We start from the raw sequence: 13,598 nt of genomic DNA, 5'->3' as shown, positions 1-13,598 counted from the left end.
GAACATCAAGCCTTAAGCATTTTGAGCTGCAGCCAACAGCCAACGGAGCTGCCCGCTGTGTTGTCAAGGCTGCTTCACAAGCTACTGCCCTGGCCTCTGCCACCGCCAATACTCAACACCTGATCAATCGAGTTGGTAGCCTAAGGTTTAGCAAATTGAAGTCCTGCTTTGAGGCTAAATGGATAGAATGCTTGCCTTGGTCCAACGGCCCCGGTTCAATTTTCAGAATCAACCCCCTCATACTGTTAATTCCCCTGGCTTGGGAACTGGGTGTTTATGACGTCTTCGCCATTCATTTTATCCTTATTAGGTCACCACCAAGCCTATGTAGATGCCATGCACCATTATTATTATTATTATTATTATTATTATTATTATTATTATCATCATCATAATTGTTAAATAACAATGTTGAATTTTACAGCGGTTGTACCCGTCGTTCAATGGTTAATTATCTTCCTCGGAAGATCAGTGGTGGTGTCCGACCCATGATCACGGGTTCGATTCCAACTAACAAAAGAGAACACTAAACCTGAAATATTGCGTTTCATTTTAGCAGATCTACCAATAAAAAGAAAACTATATTACTGCTATAACAGCAGCCCTGCAGTGTCTTTCTACAAGGATGTAGAAGTAAACGGGAGTGACATACCAGTACTCCGTTATCAATATATTTAAGACAGAAGTATGAGGTGAGGAAGTATATACGATGAGTAACGCATGGTGATAGTTAGCAGTGGCGATCTGACGGACCGAAGCCTAGCACAGCTATCCTCCGCCGGTCCCCGCACCTGTAGGCAGACAGCACCAAGCTGCGTGAGGCGAGTCGATGGGAAGGGACGAGAGTCTGGGTTGCAATATCAGTCTCCGAAGCCTTGTTCTCAGAAATACGTGCGACGTGTTTTCTCATTGCTTTCAAGGTTTGCAAATGTGTCAGATGCTTACGATATAATGTGCTTTAGATTTCCATCGCTCGCATTTGAGGTTTGGGCTTCACTGATAGCCTTGGTAGCCCTCAGTATACGCCACTGGTACATGGTATGATCACCGGTAAAATGTTATGTGTTTGACTAAAATCGTGTTCATTTTTAAAATTCTTATTATTAGAAATATGTTATAAAACCATTTCATTTCAACTGGACAAGTTAATCTTAAAATATTATGTGATTCTTATAACCTTGATTCTTCTAAATGTTTGATGAAGATAATGTAGTAGTTGAGATGTGGAAATGAAATGTGTTGTACAAACTTGGGATATAACTTAAACAACTATTTGTTGCACTTATTTGTTGTCATCAGGGTGAAGACTCATTTGTGGTGACACTTTAAAATGTTGTGTTGTTAAAAATACGTGGAGAAAGAGTTGTTGTTAAGTTAGTCAAATTGAATAATAATAGTGTACATTGTAGAATTGTACAATTTTGAATTTGACAAGTTAGCACTTGTTGCAGAATACATGCAGGACATGTGAGACTGTCTCTGTCAAAATTCCATTTTGTAGCCTTTTTTCTCCCCCTTCAGTTTTCATGCGCGCGCACACACACACACACACACACACACACACACACGGCCCCAACCCTGTTATATCCCACAACCCTGTGCATTTTTTTCCCCCCTACTTCTAATTCCCAATCGCCACTACTGGTGCTGATGATGGCTCCAAGAGTCAAAACATGTCCACTATTATTTCATAAATAATCTTTTCAGAATATAGTGCTGTGCATTGATTAGGTGGTTTAAACAGTGGCGTATCCTGGAATCTCCACTGAGGCATGCAACTAGTAACCATGCAGTTAACACAATGTATTAAGTAAATTTCAATTCTACTCACCCTAATTACATGTAGGTGAACTCGAGCCAAACAGTTTTACCATAAGTTTCTGGATTGAACGTGCGTACACAATTCTTGTTTTCTGATTTTAAATTCACGAGGGTCCGCCTCTGTGGTGTAGTGGTTAGTGTGATTTGCTGCCACCCTCGGAGGTCCGGGTTCGATTCCCGGCTCTGCCACGAAATTTGAAAAGTGGTACGAGGGCTGGAATGGGGTCCACTCAGCCTCGGGAGGTCAACTGAGTAGAGGTGGGTTCGATTCCCACCTCAGCCATCCTCGAAGTGGTTTTCCGTGGTTTCCCACTTCTCCTCCAGGCAAATGCCGGGATGGTATCTAACTTCAGGCCATGGCCGCTTCCTTCCCTCTTCCTTGTCTATCCCTTCCAATCTTACCATCCCCCGCAAGGCCCCTGTTCAGCATAGCAGGTGAGGCAGCCTGGGCGAGGTACTGGTCATCCTCTCTAGTTGTATCCCCCGACCCAGAGTCTGAAGCTCCAGGACACTGCCCTTGAGGCGGTAGAGGTGGGATCCCTCACTGAGTCCGAGGGAAAAGCCAACCCTGGAGGGTAAGCAGATTAAGAAGAAGAAATTTAGGAGGGAAAGTAGAGGTCTCCCGGCTTTAACTATTTGAATCTTTTCATCAAACTAACGGCCAGTAAATGGCTTTTCAAACTGATTTACAATTGTATCCGTTTTAGACTCATCCATCGTTAATACCACATGTGCGCAAAATATAAAAAAACACCGAAAATGACGAATAGCACAGGAACAGCACACACAGAATGAACTCACTAATCAGCAAAACACACAATGAATTAACTCACTAGTTAGCCACAACTCAAGAACTGGAGGTAAGTCACCCCAGTGGCATTGGTCAGTTTCGTCACGTTGGGTTCTCGCTGGGGGGTAATTGTGGGTCCCGTTCGCTGTAAACATGCCGACGTTCTCCAAGTTGCTAACAGATGGCAGAGGGTAGCACGGGTATGGGGTGACAAATTCTGACCAAGTTTCAATTGCAGCGACATCGTTCGGAGGGTTTCAGAACTAAGTCTGCCACCGAATGCAATTTTAAGATTGAATGCCTTACATCCTTAATCCCTCCATTTGCTGTCTCTTTCTTCCTAGAGTGGGGTAGCCGGCGAGACTACACGAGCACCACACACAGTCAAGCAACGGAACTAGTACATCTGCGAGGAACTTTTGAACTTCTGAGAGATGAAATTGTTAATATTTGACTTGAAACAACCTAAAATCGTACATCAGACAGTTCTTTGTGCTATCATAATGCATGCAATGAATGTCTTGCATTCAAGGAGAATACGCCCCTGGGTTTAAACTATATATTTTCCCAAGTTTCTTTTATTATTTAAATATTTTTAAAAAATTAAATGTTAAAAGAGAAATTGTTACAATTTGTGATGTTTCTTTTTGGTTTGCTTTGTATATAGCACCCTGCAGTTGGACGAAGAAGAATTTAGAAATAAATTCTTTTTTTAATAATACTTTTCTGAGGACTGTTGTAATTTCAACTGTATTTCCTAAATTAATGATTTTTAAAAAAGGACCTATCCTCTAAAACCGGTTCTTAGATTTATTATGAAACTAGCTGATGTACCCGTGCTTCGCTATGGAATTCTAAATTTTATACAGAATTCTAGGTTAGGTAGTGTAAACGTTGTGAGCAAGATTGTATTAAGTTGCATAGCTCTTAACGTTGCCCTAGAAGCACGACGGGCAAGTCACTGACGTCTTTTCTCATATCAAGACTGGGTTAGGGAATTTTCATTGTAATGGTAGCCACCTTGCCTACCGTCAGTCACAATAAGGTTGGGGAGTTTTCATTATAATGGCAGACACTCACTCTCTGCCTGCCTTTATAGATTCTCAGAAAGACTCTCTTAGTGGTTTTCCCAACTGAAATGAACATGGGTCATTACAATGACGTCGGTAGGAATGGCGCGATAAAAAGCAATGCCTTCATATGAAATACTCGATCAAATGAAAAACCACACATTTTTTCACTTTTAACGAACAGTACTATGCTGCCGAACTAACAGTCCAAAGCTACAGAGCTGGAATGACCAAGACGCAGACATCCGTGATCCATGAACAATCTTCGTCCTTTATTTCGGCGGGGTGTGTGTGTTCAAATAGTGGATAGTCCCAGGGCAAAAACTATGCCCGTTTACTTATCGGCTTCCTGGGAGTACCCGATGAGTCGGAAAATCTCAATTCACCACACCGGCGGGGGAAAGAACTATCTGACGTGGAGGCAATTTTTCCTCCAAGCCAGAGAAGAAACCACATCTTCGCTGCTAATTTGGAATAAAATTCATGTAGATTTAATGAAAGTGAAGAGGAAGAAGCTTTTCCTAAGAAACGGCTCTTTTCAAGGTTGAATTTTGAGTTATTTTGTGAATTCTGGTACTATAATTTGGAATAGGGCTAAATTGTAATTCCAGACCAGTTCATACTACTACTCCTACTACTACTACTACTAACTGAGCCTCTGACTTAAGTGCGCACACTGCTCATTCAAAACAGCGCGTCAGAGTAGGTATCGAATAGCTGGCATACTATGATGAACCAGTGTGTTACGTACCAGCAGTATCAGAAAATGTATGAACCAGAGGATTGGCATGCTAAAGAAGAAAGTTATCTAACTCCTCAGCTATTTCCCGCCAATATTCAGTTAGGCTGTTATACTTGGTAAGCAGCAGTAATCCCATCTATCGGAGTTGAATGTCAGCATAAGAGACAAAGAATATTACAAGAAACAACGGTCAGTGTAATGTTATTGTTAATCTATGTTGCGCACTTTCGATATTGTAGGCCGTCATATTATTAATTGTCTTCTGGTTCTGAAATACCACTCTAATCATAGTCGGTACGGTAAAACTGAATAAAACATAAATGATCCGAAACTATATTCTCGATAACTTTTGTTTTGTAGTACTTTTCCATAGGACCAAGAACATAGGTCCTGTCTGTCTATCTGTCTGTCTGTATGTATGTACACGCATCACGAGAAAACAGCTGAAGAGAATTTAATAAAAATCGGTATGTAGAGTCGGGGGGTGAGCCTTCCCGTAAACTACCATTTCACCCAGGGTGAATAATTTTGTTTATAGCTTAAAAAGTTTCTTATTCCCCGACTCTATACACCGATTTTCATTAAATTCTGTTTACCCATTTTGTCGGGGCTCGGCGTTGATATGGACTTAGCAACAAAAATCCAAATTCATGAATATCTCTGTTATCATAGCCGGTACGGTAAAAATGCATAAGACGTAAATGATCAGAAATTTAATTCTACATACCTTTAGTTGTGTAGTATTTATCAATATGACCACTAATAATATAAATATTTGAGAATTGAATTTTAGGCCTTCCCCTAAACTACCATTTTACTCAGCGTGAATAAAATAGTTTATAGCCTAGATTATAGCGGCTCACCCCCCGACTCTACATACCAATTTTTATTAAATTCTCTTCAACCGTTTTCTCGTGATGCGTGTACATACAGACAGACAGACAGACAGACAGACAGACAGACAGACAGAAATTACGGAAAAGTAAAAACTGCATTTTCTTGTTACTGTGGACATGATCGATACAGAAATAACATTCTTTTCAAATTCTGAGCAATGTACAGATAAAACTCTTATTTTATATATATAGATTTAAAATGACATTAAGACTGGCATATCATACATATTTAAGCCTAAGTAAGGTAAAACCTGTTAAGAATTTACTCACATGAAATCTGCCAATTACTGCATTTATAAACAAATCTTTGTTTTTTGGTTTCAGTTTCCGAGGGTCAGTCTAGTGTGGAGGCCACCTAATGCAGCATGCAACTTTTGATGTAATAAATTTATGCATGCATATCTTCTGGAGCCTGTTACTTTTCTAGGAATGACAAGAAAAGTAATATTGCACTTGTTTCATCCCAGCAGGATTATCGAAGAAACAACAGGGAAAATATATAGTGTTTCATCTATTTTTCACAAACTTGTAGTGTATACTTAATGAAAATGTTATAACTTATTAAAAAATATTTTAGAAGGCATGTAAAGTATTTTTTTTATTAATATGCCTGAAATTACAGGTGAACACAAGGATCCAGAATACTACAGCACATTTATACATTAATAACATACAGCAGTTATGAATAAGTGTGAAATATAAAAATCAAAGCAGGAGATTTCTGATCGGCACCACTAGTGTGTATTAAGAGAGGATGCATACAGGTGATGTCTCATGATCCTGATTGATCCCTTCAGTGATGTACGGCAATGGTGTGGGTGAATTTTTGTTGATTCTGAGTTTGTTGAAGAATGTAGCTTTAAGGCAGAAACGGGTTCCAAGAAGGACAATCCAGGAATCATTAATGAACAAGGGGAGTGTGTATGCAAGGATCTTCAAAAGGCAGGAGTATTCAGCCAGCAGTATGTAAAGATCGTAGGTTACAAGGATAATGTCCAGATAGAGGAAGTGACTAATGCTAAAGAAGTATTAAAATGTACATATGATAACAATGACATTTAAAATAAGATACAAAAGTTGAAAACTAGAAAGGTGGCTGGAATTGGTAAGATTTCTGGGGATATACTAAAGACAATGGGTTGGGGTATAGAACCATCCGTATCTGAAGTACTTATTTGATTATTGTTTGCTACGGGCTTTACGTCGCACCGACACAGACACGTCTTATGGCGATGATGGGAGAGGAAAGGCCTAGGAGTTGGAAGGAAGCAGCCGTGGCCTTAATTAAGGTACAGCCCCGGCATTTGCCTGGTGTGAAAATGGGAAACCACGGAAAACTATCTTCAGGGCTGCCAACAGTGGGATTCGAACCCACGATCTTCCGAATGCCAACTCGCCCAGTGATTGTTTGCATGAAGGAGCTATAACAAATTAATGGAAAGTTGTTATAGTAGCCTCTGTGTACACAGGAAAGGGTGATAGACATAAAACTGAAAATTACAGGCCAGTAAGTTTGACATGCATTGCATGTAAGCATTGAGAAAGCATTCTTTCTGATTAAATTAAATGTTTGCAAAATTAATTACTGGTTTGACAGAAGACAGTCCAGGTTTAGGAAAGGTTAATGCATTGAAGCTCAACTCGTAGTATTCCAGCAAGATATAGCAGAAATCTTGGATTCAGGAGGTCAAATGGATTTTATTGTGATTGACCTGTATAATACATTTGATAGGGTGAATCATAGGAGACTACTGGCAAAAATGAGTGCAATTGGACTAGACAAAAGAGTGACTGCATGGGTTGCTATATTTCTAGAAAATTGGCGGCGGCAGCCAATACTCGTATCCGAGTTTTCGTTTCTCGCCTGCAGTTCTGTAATCCTTAGTCCACATGATGAAGGTGGCGCCGATGGCTTATCAGACCAATTCTCGCATAAAACATGCAGACACATATTTTGCATCCAATGGAAGGTGGGGGACGTGGCAGTGTTTGACGTAGCTTCTTTCTCTGGCGAGTTTCCTCTTCCTGTCTTCGACGTTCCTGCTCAAACTGTGCAACTGCAGTTGAGATGGTAGTATGCCAGCAAGGACGATCCAATGCAAAAGTATGCCAAGTATTTAGGTTTGTATCTACTCTTCTCATTGTAACCGTGTCCAACTCGTTGGCTGAATGGTCAGCGTACTTGCCTTTGGTTCAGAGGATTCGGGGTTCGATTCCCGGCCGGGACGGAGATTTTAACCTGCATTGGTTAATTCCAATGGCCCGGGGGCTGGGTGTTTGTCCTGTCCCCAACATCCATGCAACTCTTTTTTTTTTTGCTAGGGGCTTTACGTCGCACCGACACAGATAGGTCTTATGGCGACGATGGGATAGGAAAGGTCTAGGAGTTGGAAGGAAGCGGCCGTGGCCTTAATTAAGGTACAGCCCCAGCATTTGCCTGGTGTGAAAATGGGAAACCACGGAAAACCATCTTCAGGGCTGCCGATAGTGGGATTCGAACCTACTATCTCCCGGATGCAAGCTCACAGCCGCGCGCCTCTACGCACACGGCCAACTCGCCCGGTACCATGCAACTCACACACCACACATAACACTATCCTCCACCACAATAACACGCAGTTACCTACAAATGGCAGATGCCGCCCACCCTCATTGGAGGGTCTGCCTTACAAGGGCTGCACTCGGCTAGAAATAGCCACATGAAATTAAATTAAATTGTAACCATAATACTGAGCGATTATGTAAAAGAAATAATGATGATAATAAATTTTATGATCATTTTTATGAATTTAAAACCACTGTAAAAACATTAGATCAGGCACAAGGTTCACAGACTTGAAGTAGTGCAAAAAGTAAACAACAGGTTGGGAAACGTGACAACTACCAAAGGATGTGGGAAGCGGCATGGAAACCCTATGTGAAGTAGGTGGAGCGTATCGCTTGTGAAAAAGAACTGGTAGAAGATAATCACCCTTAGACAATTTTGTTTAATAAACTAACCAAACCAAAAAAGGGCACATGAGGGCGAAACGCTGGCAACCAGGAATGAGTTAGCCGGAAAATTTATAATGTCCAATAACGGACCATTTATATTGGTATTATTAATTTACTCATTCGGAAGAAATATTTCAGATTCCCTATGGGAATCAACATCTGTATCATCTGATGGCCAAGCAGGCATCAATTTTTGATAATGAGACAAAGTCTCTCATAGTGCATTGGCACTGCCGGTGGCTACAATTAGCCTATGCAGTGGCCTCCATGGTATGCACTAGCCAGCGTCTTGGTAGGTGTGCTAGGTACCAACTGATGAGCCCAGCCTAGCACACGAGGGCAAAACGCTGGCAACCAGGAATGAGTTAGCCGGAAAATTTATAATGTCCAATAACGGACCATTTATATTGGTATTAAAAAATTCAACAACAAAAGAACCAAAACAACTCATATACAAAATGAACATAAGTTTTGACTGCGCCTGCAAATATGTGCTACGTACAAAGTAACTTTCAAATTACACTTAAAGAATAAATAAAGCAAGAACTGAACAAAACTCATAAGATAATCACTAATTGTGCCTTCAGATATGCTCACTATACCAAAGAAATTTTACATGATTTTTAATAAGGGCTACAGTAATCCCATTTTACAAATTAAAAAAAAAAAAGAAGGAAATAAAGTCTTAACACAAAGGCACAATTAACCTGCGTCTATACTAAAAACACTTCTAGTAAAGAGCATAGATTTAACTTGGTTGTGTTAAATGAAGCAGGAAAAGGGAATAGCCTCAAAGGATCACACTGTGTATGCTTAGCTGAAATCCTGAGGATAAACTCCTGCGCACTAAAAGAAATAATTACATTTAAATTAAGTTAATGTCCGAACTATAATAAGAGGGAATTGTGCTTACCTCAAAACAGGTATCCCATGGCGGGACTGATGCAGGAGCATGACCACTCTCAAGGTTGGTCAAAAACAAAAGACCTGGAAGCAAGCTTAGCTCCCACGAAGGAGCGGAAGAGATCAAGAAGGAGGAAATGATGCAAGCACAAGGTAACCAATCAGGCTACAGCATTTTATCCTCGACTTTCACATTCACCAATTAAATTTAATTTTAGTTCGACCAACCAAAGATCTCTTCATTTCCGCTGGCCAATGTTTGAGATATTTATTTTACGCAACTCTAATTTTGCCACTAAAACGGCACGTGTTGTTGTAGTCTGTTTCGCAAGTAAAATATTAAAACTCGCAGATATCTGATACAAAAGATTTCACATATTAATAATAATAATTTTGTACAAAAAAATTCTCAAAATAAGTTATTTTTCTTTAAAGTTCAAAAGTTCCAATCTAAATAATTTTTTTCTTCAGAGATCCAAACATGATTGTATCTTATACAACATAAATCATTTTTAAAACAATAAATGAAGAAGTTGTTTTCCCACTGCTGTCTCAAATCTGGCCACATCCTCCACCTCACAAACTCGAGTTACGCTCGAAACTGACACACTTTTATTTATTTATTTATTTATTACCTGGAGGTTATTGCCATACGGTACCACTTTGATGCCATTCACTGTAGGAACGTCAATATGCATCTGTTTCCTTTCTTTTAGGTATTGCTGATTTATGTAACTGTCGACACTGGCCAGCTGCTAACAAACTCCCATACACTTTCAGTCCAACCACATAAAGGCAGCAACATTCCAACCACTCGATCCCAGTATTAGACCATTGCAATCAAGTAGTTTAGTGCAGCATCCAAACAGGCACAGTAGTTTCCCCACGAGATGGACCAAAGTTTTTGCAGCAATTGCAACACAAACAGATACGCAGGAGAAAAGGGGAACAGATCATGCGAGGTCAGCGTCCAAACGTTCTGAAGGGTTTTGATGAAGAATTGAAGAAAACGATAATTGGGGCAAATATTCATTTATAGGAAGGGGAGTTAGGGATTGGAATAACTTACCAAGGGAGATGTTCAAATAATTTCTAATTTCTTTGAAATCATTTAGGAAAAGGCAAGAAAAACAACAGATAGGGAATCTGCCACCTGGCCGACTGCCCTAAATGCAGATCAGTATTGATTGATAATAGTCAAGGGTGTTTTTGGAGTTTTTATTTTACTCTAGTAATTAAAGTAGCATCACCCAACCGGTGGCTCAATACATGTTCCATGAGGAGACTCCCTCCCACACTTCCCAGGCCAAGCACTATTCATTAATTTAAAATAAGATGAAAGAATAAAATGAAAACCTACAGAAGTATACCCCCTGAGCCTGAAAGGTTACAGTTAGAATTTTCTAAGTTGTGACCATACAAAGGGCTCTAGGAAAGTTTTGCAATATGAGTGAATGCTTTAGACTTTTTCAAAATAATTTCCACCACACTCAATACACTTCTCCATACATCAAAAGCAGTCAATGAACCAACTCTGCCACTTTCCTTTGGTTACATTTTCACACTCTTGATCCCATGCTACCAGAAGCTCCTCGTCGGATGCAAAACGCTGCCCTTTCAGCTTCATCTTCACTTCTGGGAAGAGTGCAAAGTCACACGGGGCAAGATCAGGACTGTATGGAGGGTGATCAAACACAGTCAAACCTGATCTGGCAAGAAAAACCATTGTTACATTATTTATTTATTTATTTATTTATTCACGAAGCACAAGATACAGCTACAATGAGCAAATATCACTTGCACTGTCAACAGACTATTTAACAAACGTAAACTTTCATAATAAAATATAACAAACATAACAAAATACAAGAAGATTAGGTATACAGCCTTACTAATAACAACGGTCCACATCGAAAACCATGAGAATGTCCGTGTTCATAGCCAAGTTGTCGCGGGTCAAGATGACTGTATAATCCCTTCACATCAACTTATCTTTAAGAGACTATTTACACACCTCTCGAATATGCTTTTATTTGATGCTATATCAAGCTCTTGTCCCCTATTAATATTGTTAAAGAGTGTTGGGAGGCGGGTTAGGAAAGATCGTTGAAGTATAGAGTGCTGAGTGTGGGGAATGTGGAGAAGGTCTTTGGTTCTGGTGGAACGGGAAGGAACACGGAGAGAGAAGGGTGAGACAAGATGTTCCGAGCGGTAATGCCCATTTAAGATCCCATGGAGGAAACACAGGTCAGCTACCTGTCGCCTGATGTGCAGCGGTGACATATTAATTGCCATTAATACCTGCTGCGTAGACAGATTTCTGAGCTTGGGGTTTCTGTTCCTTACAATTGCAGCAAAGAAGGACACTGCTCTGTCTAACTGCTTACTATTGTTACTGTTGTCCAAATCGGAGAGCAGTAGTTTAAGAGAGATTGAATGATCGTGAGGAAGAAGTGACGAAGAGCAATGGGGTCAGAAATTTCTGTGAAGCGATAGAGAATGCCTAGTAATTTCATAGCCTTGATTGTATATGTTTCTATGTGGGTCGTAGATTGTAATTTTGTATTTAATATTACACCTAGGTCACGCTGTTGCATAACTATGGTGATGGGCTTGTCGAGTAGATAATATGATGTCGGTAGAGGAGATTTACGTAGTGTTATGGTCATGTGGCTGCATTTTTGTGGACTGGGGATACGTTTCCAAGTACGGCACCAGTTCGAGAGGGCATTAAGTGAGGACTGTAGCAGAGCTGCAACTGCTGGATTCCTGATCTCCCTAAATATATTGCAGTCGTCAGCAAGGAATAGGGTGTTCGCTGTTTCGTTGAGTTTGGACGGCAGATCATCCATAAACAAAGAAAACAGCAAGGGGCCAAGGGTACTACCTTGTGGGACACCGGAGGTGACTGGTAACCATGAGGATAAAGGGCCTGATATTACCACTCTCTGCCAATGGTTATGTAGGAAGCCAGCAAGAAGGGTCAGAAGACTGCCATGTATATTAAATCGTTCGGAGAGTTTATGGAACAACAGAGTATGGTCTACAGAATCGAAAGCTTTCGAAATGTCTACATAGCAGATGTCCAGCTGTGATTTAGCTGCAATGGCATGTGATGCAAAGCTATGTATAGTGGCCAGGTTTATTAGACAAGAGCCACCAAGTAGAAAACCATGCTGCTTGGTTGGGATACACGGCAAAGTGAATGCGAGGATAGTGTGGGGAGAATAGAAATTGGTCGGTAAGCTGAAACATCAAATTTGTTGCCTGATTTGAGAAGTGGAACTATATTTGCCTGTTTCCAGGTATTAGGAAAATAGCCCGCGGCAAAACATCTGTTAAATAATTTAGAGAGAGGGACGCAAAGAGTGCTGGCAGTATTAGCACAATGTGCTGGAGCATTGTCGTGATGCAAGAGCCAATTGTTGAGCTGTGACCTTGGATGGAGCTGCTTGAGAGCCTGGATGACATGAGGCAGACAAGTCTCACTGTACCACTTCACAGTAACTGTCCTTTGTGTTTCTAGCACAACCCGAGTCAGGATACCCATTTAGTGAAGAATACTGCAATCCTACTAGTCTTCACTGACCTTGACTTTCACACAGTCACAGGAGTACCCTCATCTTCAAACAGCCACACCTTGTTCTGGGATTTTGTTGGGACATCATAATAATAAAGCCAAGTTTCGTCACCTGTAACGATGCTATTGACATTACGCGAAGTCCCATTTTCAAACTGTTTTAGCATTTCTCTGCACCATTTCACTCGATGTGCCCTTTGTCCCTCTGAAAGTGAATGGGGCACCCAAAGGGATCAAACCTTTCTAAGATGGAGATGGTCATGTATAATTGAATTAATAGCTGGTGCAGGGATGTGGGGGTCTCTTCTACCTGCTGATATGTCAACCGCCTCTCTTGCTGCAACATTTTCCTCACAGCTTCAATGTTTTCCTCAGTCACTGATTCAGATGATCACCCAGAATGAGGATCGTCTTCAACCCCAGTGGAAAATTGTTTCTGATGTGGACAGTCTTTCCCCAGCACAGGAGTCATTTCCTCCAGGCGCTGGTCAACAGTTAATCCACGAGCAAAACTGTAGCGGATAATTGCACGATATTCACCTTTAGGCCTCACTGACATCTTAACTTGCTTTCAATCCCACTGCTTGGTAACAACTCGTGTGAAAGTCGCACCTTGCTGTCTTCTAGACTGGTTTTCACCACTCTTTTCATTCCTCACCATAACAGGGGTGTCCAGCCAACCGTTTTCACCTATTGCAAAACTTTCCTAGTGCCCTTTGTAAAAACAAAATCTTACATAATCTAATCATTATAAAACAAAATCCATTACATTTAAAAGAAACAAATACCTAAGGAGGAGACC

At 40.6% G+C, this 13,598-nt stretch overlaps 1 protein-coding gene across 1 annotated transcript in view; it reads left to right on the top strand.

Annotated features, from left to right (window-relative positions):
• Zip88E (Zinc/iron regulated transporter-related protein 88E) overlaps positions 1-5,902 on the top strand; it is a 109,535-nt gene extending 103,633 nt beyond the window's left edge. The window contains exon 4 of the mRNA XM_067149257.2: positions 5,644-5,902. Within this exon, the coding sequence (XP_067005358.1) occupies positions 5,644-5,678 (35 nt within the window). The 3' untranslated portion in view covers positions 5,679-5,902. The remainder of the gene's footprint in view (positions 1-5,643) is intronic.
• The last annotated feature ends 7,696 nt before the right edge of the window (positions 5,903-13,598 follow it).

Source organism: Anabrus simplex, chromosome 1, assembly GCF_040414725.1.
Source record: "Anabrus simplex isolate iqAnaSimp1 chromosome 1, ASM4041472v1, whole genome shotgun sequence".
In the NCBI taxonomy this organism is placed as follows: domain Eukaryota; kingdom Metazoa; phylum Arthropoda; class Insecta; order Orthoptera; family Tettigoniidae; genus Anabrus; species Anabrus simplex.
Note: the sequence above shows the minus strand (reverse complement) of the source record. Positions and strands in the feature narration are given on the sequence as shown.